The sequence below is a fragment of the Artibeus jamaicensis genome, unplaced genomic scaffold (assembly GCF_021234435.1).
Source record: "Artibeus jamaicensis isolate MK-2021 breed Jamaican fruit bat unplaced genomic scaffold, CSHL_Jam_final contig_415, whole genome shotgun sequence".
In the NCBI taxonomy this organism is placed as follows: domain Eukaryota; kingdom Metazoa; phylum Chordata; class Mammalia; order Chiroptera; family Phyllostomidae; genus Artibeus; species Artibeus jamaicensis.
The window spans coordinates 21,914,766-21,937,023 of NW_026521823.1; the positions used below are offsets into that span (position 1 = coordinate 21,914,766).

Below are 22,258 nucleotides of genomic sequence, written 5' to 3' on the forward strand. Positions count from 1 at the left end.
TGCCTACAGTATTCAGTACACTGACATGTTACACAGGTTTTGCAGCACAGGAGCAATAGGCTGTACCATACAGTCTAGGTGTAGTAGGCTACAACACCTGGGTTTGTGTAAGTGCACCCCGTGATGTTTGCACAACGACAAAATCACCTAATGATGCATTTCGCAGAACGCGTCCTCATCATTAACAAGTGCATAACTGTCATTCCCCTCCTCACACACACAAATCTTAGATATTCCAGAAAGGTGTCCCATATTTATCCTAAAGCTTTCCATCTCTTCCTAACTCCCCAAGATGTGCCTCATTAAGAAATACAGGATACATTATGACCCCTCTTCATATACCACATTCCTAAAAAACCAAGTGCTGGCCATAATTAATTTTTTAAAAACCTAGAATAAAAATGGAAAGAGGAGGACCTTAAAAAATAGGAAAAAGGGAGGAGAACTTGTCCTCAATATTAGAGCTTTATAAAACTTCACAGTTGTATATCTAAAATAGTTCTAGAATTATTTCATACCTCCATCATTCCCTGTTCCCAGTTTACAATTGGCCAATTATACAGTAGCCAGTGAATCCTAATGTTTCCATAGCCCCCAAAGAAAAAAACTACCTCGAGGTAAATTCTCTCTTGGCATCATTTCATACAAAAAAAAAGACTCAGATATATTAGCATATATGTAACAAGATACTCAGTACAGCACTCTTTGGATTAGAACCAAAATACCTGGAAACTTGAACACCTATCCAGAAAGGACTGGTAAGACAAACCATAGCTTATCTAGAAATGGCATGTCATGCAGAATATCACGTAGCCATCAGATAAAATGACATAGATCATTGCTACATTTTCATAAACGTATAGGGGCGGAAAACCTGTCCCTTCTTCCCTCATAGGTTCTTTAGCTGATTGAGCAATTAAATTGACGTAAGACAGGTTCAGAGGAGTAAAAAGTTCTCTCTTCTAATGGCTTTCTCCCTGGTACAGGCGCCCTATCTAAACTGTTAGGCAGTTAAGGGAGAGGTTAAAAGCTCTCCTTGCATTTGTTGGGCCTCAATTATCTCCAGTTCAAAATAACCCACGTGCCAACGTGCATATTCTGGAGCAGACTGAGCTCATCACACGCATTCCAGGAGATTCAGGATAGGCAGGTAAAAGAAAAAAGCAAGGCGTGGAACAGGAAAAATTCCCACTGACTCGAAAACAGGCAAGGAGTACATATATTTGCATATATACATGCTTTACAAGGATGTATATACTTGCTTTACAAGCATGTTATCCCTGTTATTCCAGGGATAACCAGCCATTTCTATACCAATGGCTGGTTATCCCTGGGCAAAACAAGGGATTAGTGAAGAAAGATTAACTTATTATTCAGCCTTGTATTGCTTAAATTTTCACCCGAAAGTATTCAAAAATTAACTTGTGTATGTGTGTCTATTTATACTCATACACACGCACCCCTGTCAAACAAAAGCTATCTAGAGGAAGCACAGGGGAAAGCAAACAGGAAGGGCACAACCTGGCTCACTCTCCCCGCCTGACTCACGGCTTCCTGGGCTGTAACCCAGCAGGCCCAGGCTGGTGCTGGTGGGCTCCAGCTCCTGCGATTTCTCAGTCTGGAGGTGCTGTGCTTGCTTTCGAGAGGATGGACCTCCATGATGGGAGGCAATGCAGGAAAGAGCCCCTATATCCAGAATGCAGATCCTCCCCCAGCCCTCTTTAGCACTTTACCTTCATAAACTGTCATTTTAATAACGGCCTATCCCACAACTTCTATTTCCTTTTCCCTACAAACTTGAAGAGGTAGAGGTCTACCTGCATGCCATGTTCAAAGTTCCAAATACTTCACCTGTGCTGCAAAGACTGAGGTCAGAGAAAATGTTCGTGAGAACCTTTTCCTGCACATTGAGTACCAAACCACCATGACAACAGGCGTTTGGACAGTAAGCTGTGTGGAAACAGCTTGCTCACTGCTGGCCCAGCTGGCCAATTAGACAGTGAGTTCTGATGGTATGATGCTCACCAGTAGCCCCACAACAATTCGGGGTGCATTCCCAGCATTCAGAAAACCCCGTAAATGAAATCAGACCAGTGCTGAAGCCAATTGATACCCGGGAGCCAAGAGGAACAATTAAAGGAGTGAATGTTTTATTCTTTAGTGTTTAATAGAATACATAACAAGTCACATAATCAATGATTCATTACTGCACACGCAGGGAGGAAAACAGTATCGAGTCTTCCTCCTATACAACTGGTTGTGAGCCGTGAGAACAAAAATCTCTAGAGCATTCAGATGGTTGAAGAAATTCTCATTTAAAGTTTGGGCATGTCTAAAAAGACTTCATCAGCGCCTTTTTTAAAATATAGAGGGATTTTTTTTTCTTGGCTTTCTGCCTCATTAGAAAAGCCTGATAATTTTGTAATTAACTTTTTTTCCTTTCCCCTTCTATTTTGAGAAAAGGCCCAATGATATGAAAAGAGAACATTTCCAACTATCTCACAGTTCCAGAGAGCTCTGTGGGAATCTTACATTGTTTAGTGGCTGAGAGTTTCTCAGATGCCTGGAGATTTTTAAATAACACATAATTGACATCTTCAAAATTAACATCCACGATGACTGTTTTAACCTTTTGTCATTAAATGTCACTAATACTGTTTGTGTGGTCATAAATGAATTATCATCATTTGTATTCAATAGTAGTAGCAAAATTTGCCTGCCTATAAAGTCACAAAGACAGTTGTATAATAATTCACATTACAATTAATGTTCACATACGTCAAAATACATTTAAAATAAAAAAACTGGGTTGGGGGTAAAATCACAAAATGTACAAGGTGACAAGAATTCTTGGGTCAAACTAGTCCATTTTCCTACCATGAAAGATTATTCTCTAATGTAGACAGTATGGTTGAATTTCTTCCAAATTTCAAGGGCCCCAGTAGAAAATCTAAATCTGTAAATGTTAATACTTTTAGATTTTTATTATCCAAACTTGTGGCAAAGAATAGTTCACTTCAACATAAATTGATTCTGGCTCTAGGAAACCCGGTTTCAGGTGCTATAACGTCCCTGGAAACAAGAGACTATTTTACTTATTCCTCAAGAGACAGATTTGGTCAACGAAGAAAACTAATTCAGTTCTTAAATGGGTTATAGTAAAGGGGAAAAAAATCCCCCAAACCCAAAATTCCAAAGGATTTACTCTGGTAGGGTTATAATACAAACATTCATTTACTATTTTAAAAATTTAAGTCAATTGAGAAAAGCATTTATGATTTAGACTATAAAAGAAATCCTTCAGGAATTCAGGTCCTCCAGTCAGTACTTTCTAAATACCTGCACTATAATTTGGCATTTTTCATGTGGAATACAAAAACGTTTGAATATTAGATCAGAATTTACCATAATTTCAAAAGTAAGAAATTATCAAAGCTCCAGCTTACATGGCTTCAGTGTAGTAATAACATTCCATAGAAAATTCCAATAAAAACTGGACTGTGTGATGAGCACCCCCTGTTGCCCACGTCCTCTGAGAAGTTACAGATTTCCCATTTCCTCAGAGAAGCAACAGCCCCCGTATACATGTTTCTGGATCGAAAGAGAAGACAGATTTGGCTTATATTGTAAGTTATCACTTTGCCATCAATGTGGAAAGTCAAATAAGAAACACAAGAATAAAAACAGTACTGAGGAGAAAACACTTTAAAGTCTCACACCTCAAGGAGTATTTTCCACAACGTATAATTTGAATAGTTAGAATGAATACCATATTCTACACATATTAAAAGACAATGTGACAAATACTTGGCACAAAAGCATTAGACATGATACCTGTTTTTTTAACCACCACCATCAATAATCATTCTTTTTTAAAAAATAAAAAAATTCAATGTTATTAAAATCTAACATCAATCCATTGTATTTATGAACTAGATGGTAATTAGAGCCGTTACATATATAAATGCATGCCCCACTGAGTCCGGTTAATGCAGTCATATTTATCTGAATAATTTGTGACTTTCTCCCAAGTTACTTGAATGGTGTCTTCACAGAGTTTGTTCAAATATCCTCAATACCCCACCCAAGCTCCTAGGTGACAACCAACAAACACTCCAGCCCACCCTGTAGACCACCAAAGGTCCTTCTCTGGACCAAAGCACATGGAGGGGAAGGGCCCCACAAGTGCCCATGCCCAGTCACCTCTCGCTTCAGTTACTCTCTCTACCCAATGTACAATGAGTCTCCCACCCAGCCTCTACTTTGGGCTAAAAGTAAATTGTTTTCCAGTACCTACTTCCAAGTTTATAGGGGACAGTCATCCCTAGAAAAAGACATTGCTTTCCTGTCTCTAACCACTAAACTCCCAGTCTTCCAGATAATGAAAGGGGTCAGGGGAGCACTGCAGGACAGCAAAGATGGGGGGTGGGGATAAACTGTGTATGAAACAGTTCAACTCAAAGTTTGACAAGATGAAATTTATGACTGAAGTGGCAGAGACAAAACTTCAGCAGTTTCGCATTACTCCTGGAGTTGTGCCGATTTTACAAGGCAAATCAAAACCTCGGAGTCTTGCCATATGTTGGTGGCTTTGATCTGGCCCTCTAAGATGTTCTCAATTACATGACTTTTATTGAGCAATCTAACAGAGTACCAGGTGGGCGGAGAAGCCTCCGTGACACTCTCCTTTGGCCAGTGAGCACCATTCCTAAATCATTTTGGGCTTGAAACAGAGATGAGCTCTGATGCATTGCCTAGCCTGAGGGCACACTCAACACTAAAGCAAGCATGACTTCCTGGATTTCTACTTCCACTCAACACTAAAGCAAGCATGACTTCCTGGATTTCTACTTCCACTTCCCGTACGATTAGTCTTTGTCTATAAAACTAACTTTACTTTTCTAAAAATGCAATTACAATAAAAGAGCTCAAATCTTTCTCTAAAAGAAAAGTAGTGGATTAAACATACAGGTACCTTGATTTAAATAGGCAGTTAATCAACATATTATTAGTATACAACTAATATCCAAGCAAAAAAAAAGTATGGAGCAAACCCAGTTTTATAGTTTATGTATTTTTTCCTAATCCAATGTCCCCATAGATAAGGATGTAAGAAACTCATCAAAACATGTTGCTTTAGTATAAACACCATCTGATGCAAGTTACTGGGGGCAAATATAGGAAATTGCGCAGCATTAGTGAGTGAATTAAAAAACTAAATGATTCGTGTAAAAGGTTTATATATGGTATATACAGATTGGATCACATGGGTCTAAGAACAAAACTGTTCCAATTCTTAACATCTGTTGTGGACGTGGTAAGATATACAGTACAAGATTCATTTTTTAAAAAGAAGGAAAAATAGCGCTAATTTAAACACCGAAAACACATTCTTACAAAATCTTTAAAAACATACTCCAGAGAAAAATGCTGAAACAAATGAAAAAATATTCCGTCATCATAAGAGTATTCAAAGGAGCCTCACAGCATGAAAGATAAGGATTCACTTCCTGTCACTTACGGGATAGATACATATGTGGTGGGGATTTATTCCGAGTTACAGGAAAGGTGTAAGGCAACCAGGTCTCCTTCTGCTTCCATTGAACCAACCCAAACACCACTGTATTGCTCAACTCACTTTGAACTGCTCATGTTCATTTTGAAAGACTCCATTTCACGGCTCCCTACAGATGGACAGCCGTTGGTGCTCCTATTTCTCAGCAGCTCTGTCACTGAAAAAGATTCCATCCTAACTTCAAATAATCTGCATGAAAGAAGTGGCATTTTCTGGTTTTCAGATTTGCCCAGAAGTCAACATTGACTGGGCTTGGAGAAAATGAGGATTTTTTTTTTTTTAAACAAGCGATCTTAGGCGTAAGTAACCAAAATCAAACATATTTTGCTCAAGGAAATAAGAGTTTTAATTCAGGATTTATAATCAAGAAAATAAAGTTCAAAAACTAAAACCCTACTGGGCAGCTCTTTGGTTAGGTTATATAACCTAAGTTAGGACTCAAAACAGTTCAATAAACTGCCACTAAAGAGTAGATGCTATTAATCTTTATAAAACGCTTTTTTGTGTTTTTTGTGTGTACTATTTTTGTTAATGTGCACGTACTCAAAAGGATGGTACAAACTTCCAACTTTCAAATAATAAATGAGCAGGTCCGTTCCTCCCTTCCCACCCACTCTGCCTTCCTTCCTCCCTCCCACCCACCCACCCCCCAAGTCTTAAGAGCTAAATTCCTCCCGCTATTCACTGCAAGAATACTTGGGCTTTCCTAATCCCCACGACGTGCATCACTACCCAGCTCCAAGTCGTCCCTGCTGGCTGCCCTCCCCGAAAACCTCGGTGAGTTGGGCGGTCCGGCCCCTGTCAGCGGCAGGGCTTTTTCTCCCTTTCGCCTGCCAACTGCTGCCAAGTCAACCAGGCCAACCAAGGGCTTCTGGCAGTGAGCAGAGGAAAAGGGCGCCTCCTCAGGCCGGAGGTAACTTTCTACAAGTTTCAGCCACAGGTGAAGACCTTTATTTCTGCATAAAGTAGAAGATACGATCCTTCATTGTGCCAGCACTAGGTTCTTCTCCTACATTTACCTGTACCTTTTCCAAACTTTATTCATTTAGAGTCACTGAACTGCCTCCACGGGATCCCAATTCCAGGTGGAGTGTTCCATCCGGCCTTCTAAAACTCTTACTTCTCAAAGAGGGCCAAAATCGCTTTTCCCAGCGTTATCAGTTCCGATCTCTTTAATTTCGAATGAGTCCGAAGTGCTTGAGAAGATTTCAAGGAAATCTTCCACGCACTGGACAGGGTCCAATCAGGTTCTGAACAATTCAATCATTCCCAGGTACTTCGTGACTTGGCGCCACACTGCCCCACTAGCTCCAGACTGAAGGACAACTGGGGAGAGGGAGGGGGCAGAGGAAGCATGGGGTGTACGGGGTACACCCGGGCCCTCTTGGTTAGTGGGGTCCAAAGAAGACAAAAGAAAAAGCCGAAAGGACTCGCAGCTCCAAGTTCTCAAGTGGGGCCAAGGGGGGCCAGCGCAGCTATTGGAGGTGGGGGCAGGGGGAACGAGAGGGCATGGGGTGGGAGGGGAGGTCTATAATCCTCTCCTGGGCAAGAAGAAAGGGGAATGGGTGCGCTGGAGTCGCGAGGGGGTCTGGGGGCGCTCACTCCCTGCAGAAGACGTACTCGGTGTAGCTGGTCCAGATCTTGTCCTCGCTCTGGTCGGCGCTGGCGAAGGCGCAGGTGCCAGTGGAACTGCACGCCACCATGTGGAAGCCCGACTCGGACAGCTTGTCGAAAGCCTGCTCCAGGAAGTTGAACTTGAGGTAATAGCGCGAGGTGTAGCGCTCCGGAGGTCGGTCGGGGTCCCGGCTCTCGTTCAGGGTGTCCCCGAACACTTCCTTGGCCAGCGAGGTCTTGCCGCACACGGTGATGCGCGCCACTCGCCGGAACTTGGCGTCCGCCTGCGCGTCCCGCCCAATAGTGTAGGAGCCGCGGTAACCGATGGTGATGTAGCCGGAGCGTCGGCTCCCGTCCAACGACTGGGACGGCGTGAGCAGCGGACCCGCGGTGCCCCCGGACGGGCTGCGGCTCGCCAGCTCCAGCGTGGGCGACGGTGCTCCGGCGGAGGCGCCCTCCTGCTGCTCGGGCTCCGTGTAGCCGAGCGACAGCAGCTCGTCTCCCAGCGAGCCCTCCTTTTGCACCCCGCGCCTGGGGTGCGGCGGTGGCCCCGGGCCAGGCTGCTGGGGCTCCCCGAGGCGGCGCACGAGTTCGGGCAGCTCGAAGTACTCGGCCTCACGCTGCAGCCGGCTGCGCTCGGGGAAGTAGTCGGGCAGCACGAGCTGCAAGTCCCGCAGGTAATCCAGGATGTAACGAAAGAGGAAGCCGTCTCGGTCCAGAAAAAAGCGGCCTTTGCTGTCCCGGGCCAGCTCCTGCGGCTGCTGCTGCGTGAACATGCGCCAGAGCAGCGACTCGGGCACGGACACCACCGTGCAGCGCCGAGTCACATACACCTGCCCCCCTACGTTCAGCTCCACGATATCGGGGAAGAGCGGCGGCTCCGCGGAGGAGGACGAGGAGCCGCTGCCGCCCCCGCCACCCCCGTTGGGTAATCCACGGGTGCTGTCCGCCAGAGCCATGGTTACGGGGTGGCCGGGCTCGGGTAGCGACAGGGAGCCGGGCTGCACTCACGGGCTGCGGTCGCCTTTCCCGGACGCGACGCTCGCTCAGCCCTGCGACCCAGCCGCCGCCTCCAGGAGGCCCAGGAGCGGTGCGAGGGCGCCGCTGTGCTCCGAGAGGGTCCCGTTGCGCTCCGCCCGCCTCGCCCGCGCGCTCCAGGCGAGTGCCAGGTCGCGGCCCGCGCGCGGCTTAAGTAGAGCCGCCCCGCTAAGGCGCCGGGGCGCGCAGGAGGCGTGGGCGGCTGCCGAGCGGCGGAGCCTCGCTCCCAGGGCGGGAGGGGGACGGGGAAGCGGGGAATCGATTTGCATCTTAAAAGCTGAAGCCGCGCCCCGCCGCTGGCTCCACCCAGACCACGCGCTCCAAGGGCGACCCGACTACCCGTTTTTTACCCCCTCCTCGCCCTGCGCTCCAGCCCCTTCCTACTCCAGCCCAACTTTTTTTTTCTTCCACAGTGGGCAGAGCCTGGCACAGGGGCTTCAGAAGACGAAGAGTCTTTGGACAGACTGCCTCTACACCCTCTTTCCCTCCTAACCCCACCTGATCCCCGGGGGCTCTGAAAGAAGAAAGTACTTTCCGGGTTTACGCACCGGATGGTGGGTGGAGGGTGGTGAAAGTGGGAACTGGGTGCATTAAACACTGGAATTGAGGCACTACTCTAAACAGTTGTGTTGCTGAAAGTTCTAGAGAGAAACAAAACGTACAGAGAGATGATAGGGCCGCGCCAGCCCAGAGGCAGCCACATTTTATTTACATTGAAGAGTAGCCACCAAAAGCCTTTAGAAACAGAAAGCTGAAGTCGGTATCCTGCCGTAGTATGCTCTCCAATAGTTTACTTTATGAGTAAAGAGGCCATCTCAGCGGTTGCGAGACCTCAGAATTGGAGGAAATAAGCCGAAATGGCAATGGGGAACTTAAGCAAGATAAAGAAGTAGTCACTCCTTCGTGGTGGTTCCCCAGGGAAGCGGCCCGCGCGGCCTCATACCGCAGGCTGCGGGAGGATCGTGAGACCGTCTCCGGGTCCTCCACAGCCCTGGCTGAATCGCGCCATAAAACTCTCAGGGTTTGTAGGTCTAACATAATTTTTAAAACCCACCTTTCAGCCCCTGTGTGTTTATCCTCTCAAAGGTCGCGGCGCCCCCGGTATCCCGTGCGCCTGGGTCATTGATCCTGTTTAGTCCTTCCCAGGTTCTCTCTAGTTTCAGAACCTTACATCTGAAGTCCCTCTCCTAAATCGCGTCTGCTACCTCCTTATTCACATTCCTCCACATTCTACTACTTCCACATTTGCATTCACTTGTCACGTGGCAGCCTAGAGAACTCCCCCTCCCCCAGGAAGTCTTCCCTGGTTTATCAGGAGGGTGGGACCCTGGGATTGCTCCTTCCACAGGCCTGCCTAGTGCGCAACACACTATGAAATCTCTTATTCGCGACTGATTATCCGATCTCTGACTTTGGTAAATAAAATAAAGTATTCCTGAGTGCCGCAGAAAGTAAGCACAAAAGAGGGTAGTGAAAGATGTTAAGAAACCATCAGGTCAAGGAATATTTGTTGTGCATCTGCTAGTTCCCAGGTAGTGAAGAATGCAAGGCTCAGTAAGCTCCTAGGCAGCTTTCATTGTAACCTGGTGGGCAAAGGCTCAGAAGTCTGAGCAGTTTATCAGATCATTCGGCAGTTCAGAGCTTCAGTCAGGATAAACCAGGCCAGGCCTTTGTTCTTGATGATAATGTTTACCCTTTCGTGTACCTGCCCGATGGGCTTTAGTCTGCTCATGGATAAGTGTCATTTTTACTTAAATGTTTATGTCTGCAGAACAAGTATCTCATTCATGTCAATGTGCCAAAATAAGATCGAGCCCCAACCCAGCTCACATAATTGCAAGTACAGATTTTGATGCTGAAGATACTTGACCACTCATTTTTGTTTGCTCTTTGCCATAATAGATGGCACAAAAGTTCCGAGGTCCAACGCAGAATTTCTAGGTGGCGGTGCTACTATTTGTTATATCAGTGTCACAGGCTTGGCAAAACCAGTCTCTTTTCTATAAATCCAGGAAAAGCCTTCTTCATGTCAATTCTGCACGTATTTTTATAGCATTGGTTCGCTCGTTGTATCAGCAACTTGTGCCAGTTCTGCCTGCAGAATGGCTCCAAACCATGACCACGCTCCACCACCTCTCTGCCACCAGCCTGACCCAGCCTCCTATCCTCTCTTGCCTGGATTAGTGCATCAGTCTCCTGCTTCCACCTTTGCCTCCTACAGTGTTTCCCCCTTTTTAAATCACCAGAACAAAAAGAGGGGGCCTGTTGTAACCTAGGTCAGATCAGCTCACACTGCTCACTGCTCCTCCACGGCTTCCCAGCTGATAGCAGAGTAAAAACCAAAGTCCTGTCTGGGGCTACGGGACGGCGTGCTGGGAGCCCCACACTGGGACCTCTCAGACCCACCCCCCCTTTTTCCAGGAGCTCCCTAGTTTCAGCCACATTATCCCCCCCACTTTTCTCAGGGCCTTTGCACTTCCTGTCGCCTTTGCTAAAAGACTAATTTCCCCTTGCCCCTCTTTATCTTCCTCACCTTGTTCAGGTCTCCACAGCGAGACTCACTCTCCATCAATCAGCCTGTTTAATGTGGCACAACCCAGCTTCCCTTTCTCTGCTTTATTTATTGACTGTTTGTCCCTGCATTCAACTATAAACTCCAAGAATTCAGAGATGTGGGTCTTTTTGCTTCATTACCACAGTAGCCCCCCTTATCTATCATTTGGTTTTCCACGGTTTCAGTTTGAAAAATTACATGGAACATTCCAGAAATAAACAAATTCACAAGTTTTAGATTGCGAGCCATTCTGAGTGAGATGAAATCCGGAACCTTCCCACTCCATCCCACCCAGGCATGAATCATCCCTTTGTCCAGCCAGAATAGTCACTCGGCGGTCGCTCCCACCTGTTCACCACTCAGTAGCCAGTGCAGTCTCCGGGCTGCGGAGACACCTCAGTGCCGGTGTTCACGGAACCCGCACTTTAATTCATAATGGCCCCAAAGTGTAAGCCCAGCCGTGCGGGCAGTCTGGATATGCCAAAGAGAAATCATAAAGCGTTGTGTCTTTTCGTGCCAAGGTGAAATTCTCCATTCGATGAGGCATTTCATCAACTCACATCCTCAGAAGAAGGGTAAGTAGAGCGGAACAAGATGGTTTTGAGAGAGACTGCATTCACGTAACTTTTACTACAGTGTATTGTTGTAATTGTTCTATCTTATTGTTGGTTAGTGTTGCTAATCTCTTACTGTGCCTCATTTATAAATTAAACTTTACCGTGTGTACTAAAAAAAAAGCAACATATGAGTACGTCGAGTTTGGTTTCTGGCATCCGTTGGAGGTCTTGGAACAAACCCACCATGGGTAGCAGGGTAGGTGGGGGGACTACTGTACACCCCAGTGTCCAGACAGAACAGGCATATAATAGGCTTCTGGGAAATGTCTGCTGCTTACTCGTTCCTTCCACCAATATTTATTACAGGTCTATTACTTTGTCCCAGGCTTTGTGTTAAAAAATAATCTCTGCCTTCTGGGAGCTTAGAGACGTAGAGACAGATAATATGTAGATAAGTAAGTTCACTTTGGGTAGAGAGAGATGCAATGAAGCACATAAACTTGTGAATTGACATAGAGGGACTGAGTGTGGAGACACTGCTTTATACAGAGACTGGCTGGGAAGGCCTCTCCATGAACATGACACTGAGCAGCATAATGAGAAAGAGAGACCCATGGGAAGTTCTGGCGGAAGAGCACTCCCAGCAGAGAGCACAGCAGGTGAAGGGGGTCTGGGGTAGGAATGAGTTTGGCACGTCTTCCTCCGGAAGTTTATTTAGTGTATCATCTGCTGGTATCTGTGAATCTTCCAAGTACCCTTGAAGAGCTCGGCACAAGCTCAGCTGTAGCCACACTGAGTGCCTAGCCCCAAGCAGCCTACCACCTTCCCTCTCAGCCACTTGGCATAACAGCCGCCCACCATAAGCTCACCTACTGCAGGAAGGAAGCCATTGGTATTTCCTTGTAGAGGTCTAGGGTGGACGTAGGAAGCATAATAATGAGTGACATAGGTGATAGAGACCAAAGGAATAATTTTCTGGTTAATGGTGTATGTTCTATTTTTTGCCTACTGGTCAGTGTCATGAAATTCATGGGGAACTACAGTATATATCATTGGGAACTTTATGCTGGAATTTGAGTACCTGAGTGTTTGTTTAGGAGGACAAAAAAAAATGCCTTAGCTTCTTCAGTTTGTTAAATATGCTAATTATCAGAGGAGGGGGAGGCTTTGCGAAAGCACTAGCCCTGTGTCTAGTCTCAGTCAGTATCTAGTGATGGACCCGTTAGTGGTCACCTCTTTGTACTTTCTTAATAAGAGACAGGGCTTTGACTTTTATCCTGAAGCATGGGGTACTGCAAACACCTGGGGACCCACATTCTCCTCCGACTGGCTTCTCCTCCGCCACGTACCACCTTCTCTTCAGTCAGCTTCCCAGTTCAGCTCACTCCCAATGCACTCACTAAATTCTGTGCACACGGAAGATCTGACGAATGAATGAGGAGGATTCAGGGAAATATAACGTTAAAAGCGAGGAAGAACTAGGCTGAAGTGAAGTGAGCGCCTCCGAGGAGTGAATTAATTTCTGTAAAAACGATCTGTAGAGTGTAAAACACCATTCGAGCGTCAGAATCATGACTTCCCACCACCCACCTATCCTAACAAGTCCGCTCGATAAACACAGAATGAATAAGTGGATGGCGGAAGCACGCGGAGGAGAGCCGTGAGGAAGGGAGAAGGGACTGGCTCAGACATTGCCCCGAACACACATGCGGTTCGTTCACCTCCCTCCTGGTCTGTGCCACCCTGTTCTGTGGGCGGACTTTAGGAATCACCGACTTTGCATTCCGAAGGAGAAAAGGATCAGATACATAGAGATCAAGTAACATTAGTTTAAGTAAAGCATGGGATAAGATAATCTTAATAAAGGTTTGGGAAAAGGTATGGCAATCCTTAATCTTCAAAAAAGAGAGAGAAAACGTTATCCTAGTGACATTGCCAAAATATTAGGCAAAGAAAATCCCAATATTATTATATGGTTTTTATACTTAATAGAACCAGAAAAACAAAAGTTAGCAATGCTAGAAATTTTTTAATTGTTATTTTCATATTCACATAAAGAGGATTCAAAGCTTTTCGAGGAATCGACTAATGACATAATGGCAAACGTTTACACAGCACTTGCCACTGTGGCAGCCCTAATGGAATCATACATGCGTTGGCACATTTCACCCTCACCAGGACTCTGTGAGGTTGGTACTGTTATCACCCAATTTTTAGAAGATTGAATGAGCAAATAATATGTTGGACCTGAGATTGGAACCCCGACTAACTTAAAATCTGTGCTTTTAAAGGCTGTGTTTTACAGCCTCTCACTTCTATCAAGTGCTTTACATGTATTAAGAAATAGGTTCTATTATCTTCCCCACTTTACAGATGAGGAACCCCAGGCTCAGAGGTTAGGTAACTTGACGAATTTAACACAGCTGTTTGCATGCACTAAGGGGCAGAGAGGATATTGTCACATCTGGTGGTTACGCTGTACAGACAGTTCGCTCTGCAGGGTGTCCAACCCTCTGCCGTTGGCCACTTGCGGTCCCAGATGGCTACGAATGCGGCCCAACACAAAATCGCAATTTACTTAAAACCTTTTTTTTTCTCATCAGTTTTTGTTAGTGTTTGTGTATTTAATGTGTGGCCCAAGACAACTCTTCTTCCAGTGTGGCCCAGAGACGCCAAGAGATTGGACACCCCTGCTGCGATATTGGTAACAAGAAACTCAAAGTAGTCCCTGGGGCAGAACCAGGACTAGGAAGGGTTCGAGCCTTTGGTTCTCGTTTCTGCCTTCTGTTGGAGCAACCCTGCCTCCAGACCCCTTCCCCAAGGAGATACTGGAGCCCCACCCCCGCACCCCCGCCCCGAGGGACTGGGCACCCTATTGTCCTTCTGTATCCGACTCAGTCCTACATACTATAAATACGATCTTACTTCTGCTCTCCAAAATACCAGTAGGGTTTGCAAGGCACCAGTTTTTAGTGTGTTTATTCAGTGTCTTTCTGATCTCGTTAACTCCAGGCAAGGATAAAGTGAATCATTGGAAATCGCTGAGATCTAGCTTCTAGGATGCAAAAGCCAGCAGTACACACTGCTCTTCTGGGGCTTGTAAAACTGAACGAACGTGTTCTCCTCATGGCTTTACATAGCAAAACCAGCACACCAGAAACTGGACCTCATACACACAGGGGATTCTGGAATTACTGACCAGGGCTAATGATTAACATCGCTGATGTTTCCTGAGAATCTGAAGGCCTTGGTTTCAAATTGTGACATTAAATTTAAAGGTTAACTACGAATGAGTTCTCACATTCTATTCCAGTGCTTCACTCTCTTGAGGGTTTTCGTATTGTCAGGTGCACTTGACTAGCACAACAATTTCGGGAAGCATTGTTCCATCCACAACATCCCTACTAAGAAAGAAGCTCAGAAGGGTCAGGCGGCTTAGGCTGCCTCTAAGACAGCACCAGACTGCAAAGCGGGCCTCTGGGGGAGCTGGGATGCAGGTGGATGCTTCCTGACTCCACCTTCAGTCCTCTTGCTGCTCTGTAGCAGCCCTATCACATCCACTCAATTTAACGCTTCCAATGAGGGCTGTCACTCAAAATAATCACCTTGGAGACCATATGCCTGTTTGAGAGATGTCAGAATCACTCACCATTCCTGGCATATCTGATCAGGAATTTTCTTCAGAGCCAGCTTGCACAAGAACATCATTCCACTCCTTCCTTCTTATGCCAAATTTTGGGTCGATTTCTATTTACAAGTCTGTAAAACAGGGCATCTCACTGCAGGACCACCCCCACATGCTCGAGAATAGATTAGGACAAAGCCAGTTTTTGTGAGTGTGAAACCAAGGTGATGATTATCAGATATTCACCTCTTGACATTGTGCTCTAAAGATCTCATCCCTGGAGTTCTCCAATATGCTGAATAGTATTGAGTTTAGGTTACACACGGAAAGAAGAAAGGCTGATCCAACTGCAGAGACTTAAATATGTGGTTCCAGAAAGTCTGCGTATTTTTTCACTGTGAGCTTTGGACAAGAAGCCAAGCCACTGGCTAGACCATAGTGGGCGACTTCTTATGTAATTGTAAGATCATTTGTTTGATATAATTAAGGGGGTGGGGAGACTGTCTTTCCCCAGCTTGTCTTTCAGTTACAGCAGGAATGGGCATGGGTGTTCACACTAGGGGAGTGGCCTCAAACTATGCTACATTTTACATTTATACTACTTAATATGATTTATTTTTAGAAAATAAGTTTCTTCTCCTACCATGAGGTATAGATGAGAAAATCATATACTTTGCAGTTACATGAACCGTTATTCTTCTCCTGGATTTGTTACTTAAAATCTATGATATTGGGCAACCGTATGTAAATATTCTGAACTTCTGCTCTTTATTATAAAATGGAGCAAAAACACCTACCCTGATGGACCCTTGTGAGATTAAGTGAGATTATAGAAAGCATTTCACTTATTAATGGCTGGCACTTGATGTAACTAAGAGGGAAAAACTCTCTTGCCCCAGTTTGCTTTCCAGTGGAAAATGTGCATGATTTTCCACAGTAAGGAAATGGCCCCAAACTATGCTAAACTTGACGCTTATACTGCTTACTAATTTCATTTAGCATAATTCCCTCTAGACCCACCCAAATGACCCAATTCCATTTCTTTGTTACTGCTGTGTAAGATTCCATTCCATCTATATATGTGATATATGTATCACATCTTTATCCATCTATCCATCTAATGGACACCTAAGCAGCTTCTGTATCTTGGCTATTGTAAGTAATGCTGCAATAAACTGGTGCATATATCTTTTCAAATTAGTGGGTTTTTTAAAATAAATACCCAGAAGCGGAATTGCTGGGTCACAGGGTAGTTCTACTTTTAGTTCTTTAAGAAACCTCCATAATGTTTTCCATAGTGGCTGTACTTCTAGAACCCGAACAATTCCTTCTTACGCGTGCTGACCTTGGTCTTCCCCCAGCTTTCTTGTTCTTTCTCGTCGATGGCATCTCTTCAGTAGTGCCTAAAATGGACAAGGTAAATGACATTTCATTTGCACTCCCCCATTCTTCCCAATAATCATTCATTCAAGTACAAATTTACTTTCTGGTTGAAAGATTTAATCAAAATCCGGACAGCTTGGAATTCTCAGTTTCAGAGTTTCTTTCTCAGCCTAGACTTTGCAACTTGAGTGACAGTCACTAAAATGGTTTAGTTCTATCTCTAACTAAAAGATCAGCCATTAGCAGCATCTGGGAGATAAAGTCTGGGTGCTGACAGGCAGGTGGTGGAGGCCAGGGGTGTTGTAAGGGGACTTTGGATCCAAAGACAGTGACTTCCTCCCTATTCCCAACCCGGGAGCCTAGAGGAGGGAATGGTGAAGAGCCCAGCCTGACACAGAGCAGATCAGCAAGAGCACCCACTGAAACAGCACCTGGGCTGTTTCCCCATCACCCCCAGGCCCCAGTGGGTCCACCAGAGGAAGAGCATCTGTGTGCAATGCAGAGGAAGCAGGCATTTTCCATCACTGCAGCAAGTGTGACCAGAAGAGCAGTCAACAGTACAAGAGAAGTCTCACTCCTCTTTACATTGTAGTCGGCATTCTGTCTAATATTTATGAAGCATCTGCAGTGTACCTGATCTTGCTGGAAGTCATGGACGGCTCCACAGGTCCCTGCCATGAGAACCTGCACAGTATCAGAGTGAGTGGCCAGAGCCACAGACATCACGTGTGATGTCCATGTCACGCATGGACATCATGAGGAGGGCAATTACCTTCCCATGTCAGTTAGGGTTCTCCAAAGAAACAGAACCAGATGGGTCTCCATATCTATTCACTGACGTGTGCACAGGGAGAGTTTTGTCTCAGAGAACCGGCTCACTTGACTGTGAGGGCTGGTACGTCTGAAATCTGCAGGGCGCGCCAGTGGACTGGAAATTGAGGAAAGAGTCCAGGTGTAAGTCAAGTACAAAACCTGTAGGGCAGGCAGGCAGGCTGACCTCAGGCAGGGCTGCTATGTTACAGTCCCCAGGTGGATTCCTTCTTCCCTGGGAAACCTCTTTGGGGGGGGGGTTGTTTTTATGTCCTTCAATTGATTGGATGTGGCCCACCCCCATTACTGAGAATAATCTCCTTGATTAAAGATAACTACCATATTTTGCCATGCAAAACATGTACTTTTTTGCCCAAATTTTTTAGGAAAAAGTAAGGATGCACATTATATGTGGTAGTACCTGAAATACTTTGTAACTGTTCTTGTGTTTTGTAATTATTTGTTACATAAAATTTCTTGTACCATAATATGTTCAAAAATAAGTGTTAACATTTCTTTATAATACCAAAAAACAAGTATCTACATATAAATGAATTAAAAAATTGAATTAAAAATTAAAAGATTTTTTCCTGAAAGTTTGGGCCAAAAACACGGGTGTGCCTCTGGAGCACATTATACTCAGCAAAATACGGTAAATGTTTTTAATTCCTTTATTTATGCTTATGCATTAAAAGTGTAACTCTGAAAAGCAATAATGGTATCTGTATGCAAAATACTACCCTGGAATAGGATCATCAATTTTGTTTCTAATAAAAATAAAATACTAAATTAAAAAATTAAAACAAAATATTTTCTTCCTGAGAGTTTGGGTCAAAAACATGGGTGCACATAATACACAACAAAATATGGTAATATTTTGTAAATGTAAATCACATCTTCAAAATACTATTTACAGCAACATGTAGCCTGGTATTTGGTGAAACAATGGGGCACCAGAGTCTAGCCAAGTTGACACATAAAACTAACCATCGGGCCTTCCAGTGTTTTATTAGAGTTTAAGCAGCCTCTTTTGAGGAAAGGTGCCCGTCCACCAGCAAGAAGCCGCAGCTTCGCAAGCTCTAAGCACTGGTAGGACCATCATGCTTAGTGGAAGAGCACCTGCGGCTACAGGTGTAACCCTGGTCCCTCTGCACCTGGGACCGAGCGGGCTTTCAGACAGGGTTGTAGAGTCCAAGCTGCTGGTAAATAGAGGAGCTCCGTGAGTGGTTCTGCTCACAGCCTTGTTAGTGTGTGGGTGGAGGAGACCCCGTATACATCGTTTTTAGTGCCATGGGTAGAGATAAACTAGGTGTTTGGGTATATTGTATTGGGTACATAAACACTAATAATGATATTCTCTATGATTAATTAGCCTAGTATGCAGAGTCATTTATTAATGACTCTGTTAAAGAGGCATGAAGAGATCATAGAGGAAGGAAGCATTTTGTGGCTAAACTGACAGTGCCTGGTCCCCTTCAGAGTCACTTTTCCCACCCACGTGCACCTTCCTATGTCTTTGGTCTCTAGGCCCTACATGAACAAGGCGTTCAAGGACTGACCCTTCTGCCCGTGAGTGAGGGACAGACAAACGTTGTTTTGCTTTCCAAGGACAGGCAATAAAGGGTTCCCAGAAAATAGTGACTGGAGAACTTGATGGTCCTTTTCAAAAAATTCCAGAATGGATTATAAAATAGATTGCTTATGAGCTTTATGAGGGGGGAGGGAGGAAAGAGAAGAGGAGAGGAAGAGAAAAGAGAAGAGAAAAGAAGGAGAAGGAGCGAGAGGAAGAATGAACTGCCTTTTAGGAGACAGTGTGAGCTCACTTTAAGTCAGGTCAGTGAAAAACCTTTTCTTCCTGGGCAGCACTGTTGATCTCATGTATCTGCGGTTAATACTGAAGACACAGAATATTATATTTTTGCGAGGTATTTGACAGTTCAATCCTATCTTTCTTGGACAATTTATAAAAATGTAGGTTGGGTAATAATATCAATTAGATGGATGCGCTGTAGCGGTAAGACAGGACTGTCCAAAGATTGTTGATGAACAGAACGATGTTGAACTGTAGAGAAAGGGCTAGGAACAAGATTCTGGGCTGGCCCTCTCTACTGAACTTTAATCAACATTGAAGGAAGATGAAAGAATCGTGCTGATAAAATGTATAGATGACACAGATCTTGGTGGGCTCACTAATCCAACAAATACAGCATTAACACTCAAATCATCCACTGGGGCTTCAGCAACAAAGAGCAACAAGAGAGGGCACAATAAGCATTGATGTAAAGTCATTGCAGTTGCTTAAAATGTAGCTCAGCAGAAGTTCAAGTGAAAACTTCTCTGGGACTCGGCATCAACTGCAAGTTCAAGAAGCCAGTAAGATGGCATGTCTGTAACATGCACATGAACACACACACCCTGAAGAGAATTAGCTTCTAAAAGTTGGAAAGGACCTTAGAAATTATTCAAGGCAAATCCTTCATTTTACAGATAAAAGTGAGCATTCAAAAGTAGAAACACAAAAACTAATAGTAAAACTACATCTAATACCTAGGTGTTTTCTATTGTAGAACTCACAATCTTAAGAGTCATTTTACTTCATTTTCATTTCCTTGATCATTGGCGATGTTGAGTACTATGTACCTGCTGGGCATCTGGTTGTCTGTTTTGGGGAAAGGCCTTAACTCCTTAACTCCTTTCCTCATTTTATAGTCATTTTGTTTATTTGCTATCGAAGTAAAAGAGTTCCTTTATGTTTTGGATACTAACCCCTTATTATATGTATGGTTTGAAAATCTTTTCTTCCATTCCATAGGTTTCCTTTTCATTTTGTTGATCATTTCCCTTGCTGTGCAGAAGCTTTAGTTCGATATAGTCCCACTTGTCTACTTTTGCTTTCATTGTCTAAATATCCATCGGTGGATAAAGAAATTGTCTAAATATCCATCGGTGGACAAATAAAGAAAATGTGGTATATGCATATAATGGAACATTATTCAGCCTCAAAAAAAAAGGAAGTTAAGCCATTTGGGAAGTGAAAGAGCCTGGAGGACATCATGCCAAGTGAAATAAGCCAGACGCAGAAGGACAAGTACTATGGGATCTCACTGACACAAGGAATCCATTGCAGTCAAAGCCGGAGAAGCAGAGGGCAGAAGAGCTGTTGCCGGGGGCTGGGGAGGGCAAACAGGGCCCTTAGTAGAAGGACACCCCCATCAGGTTGTAGACTGTACGAGTGGAGTGCGTCCTAGAGAACCACAGTACAGTGCACGGCTCACGGGTGGCAACACTGTGCTGCGTCCTCAGAATTTTGGTAACAGGGTAGGTCTTATGTTAAGTGTTCCTATCACAAATAATTACATTAGAGAAAGAAAAAAGGGTAATTTTAATAGGCAAGGGTCATTTCCAGGAGTGTAAGCAAGGTTATGAGAATCCTAAAATAATAGAACAGCAAGATTTTTTTTTAAATTTTGGCCTAGACTATAGGATAGTCCAGCAGGGGAACTGCCAGAGGCAGCATGACAGCTGCATTCTTTCCAACCAGAGGACAGCACTGGGGCCCACAGGCAGAAGTTATTTAGAGGAAAAGTTCAGGTTTAGCTTAAGAAAAACCTTCTGAACGACTACAGCCTCCCGGCAGTGGAAAGGCCTCTTCAGCAAGAACTGGGCCCCAGTCCTGCTCTAGGTCTAAGCTGAGGGCCCCTGGGCTGTAGGTGACCTGGAAGGACTCCTGACTTGGGTTAAGAAGCTGCACTAGGAGATCTCTGCTTCCTTTCTTATCTGTAAGATTCTCTCCAGAGAGCAATTTTCCTTGCCTACTTCTTATGCAAACATGGCTACTTCTTTCCTAATCTCTCCCACTTTCAGTGATAATAACCTGATTTAACACGTCCTGTAGTAGAGAACTTACAGTCATAATCAGTAGCCAGTCTGCCTTATATACTCCCTACCTGCCAAGTCATGCAGCCAACGGTAGGCCAATCATGTCTTAAATGTCGGAATACCCAGGAATTAGCAGATTTGAAAGAATGACATGATTTCCTTTGTGTTGTTAAATCTTTCACTAAATGTAAGGGCAATACCCTCCTTATTAGCAAATATTTCCAAAGCATTTTATAATCAGCTTTATTCATTTATTTAAATAAATCCAACTATTCAAGTATAACAAGTGAACATTTACTAAGAAATCTACTTTTATAAGTACATCACAGTGGAAGTAAGAACCTACTAAATAAGACAGCACCAATCTACATAATTTAAATTATTGTATTGCACAAATTTATTTTTTTATTTTATTGCAGTTTCTCACCTGCCCATTCTCCTAAAGTCTTATATTATTTAGCCCATATGCTGGACAAACATTGGGGCCCTCGTGCATTGGCAAACCCATAGAATTGTATGACGCAGAGTAAATCCAAAAGGTAAAATGTGGGCTTTAGCTAAAAATAATGTATCCATATTGATTCATCAATTGTTAACCCCACCAGTACAAGACATTAATAAAGAAGAAATTACGGTACAGGAGTTGTACATGGAAACTCTTCATACTTTCTGTTCAATTTTTATGAAAACCTAAAACTCCTCTAAGAAATAAAGTCTGTCAATTAAAGAAATGTAAGAACCCAACTTTATCCCCAGCCCTCTGATAATTTAGCCCTGGGCCACACACCAAAGGGCCTAAGCATTGTGTTCACATTTCTTCGTCAATGGCTCATTCGTAGTGATACAGAGATACTAAAGATAGGAAGATACATCTTTCATTTATCTCAGGAACCGTCCCAGCATGTGTCATTGTCCCAATCTGGATGTTCCTACCCAATGCAATATAAAACCAGGTGTCCAAGGACAGGGGGAATGTTGTTCCGTGGATGAGCATTTCATACGTATTTGGATGATCTGATTCCTTTTCCTGAAACCATCTCCATCATCCTTCTGACTCTAGCCAGAATCTACATTGACCCATCCTGAGCCGCCTGAAGTATTGGACATTAGACAAAGCCTGCAATGTGTAAACAAGCCTGTGTTTACCACGTTCATAATATGCAGTCAACAAACACTGGTTAAATGAACAAATGAACTCAACTGATTAGGAAAATACCTAGACA

At 44.2% G+C, this 22,258-nt stretch overlaps 1 protein-coding gene across 1 annotated transcript; it reads right to left on the reverse strand.

The window, feature by feature from the left end:
- Positions 1 to 6,227: 6,227 nt before the first annotated feature.
- Positions 6,228 to 8,423, reverse strand: KCTD12 (potassium channel tetramerization domain containing 12). The gene has a single exon (XM_037132763.2). The coding sequence runs from the start codon at positions 8,146 to 8,148 to the stop codon at positions 7,174 to 7,176; it is 975 nt and encodes a 324-aa protein (XP_036988658.2). The 5' UTR covers positions 8,149 to 8,423; the 3' UTR covers positions 6,228 to 7,173.
- Between the last annotated feature and the right edge of the window lie 13,835 nt (positions 8,424 to 22,258).

Coding starts and splice junctions, on each gene's coding strand:
- KCTD12 (XM_037132763.2), bottom strand. CDS start 8,148: ATGGCTCTGGCGGACAGCACCCGTGGATTACCCAACGGGGGTGGCGGG.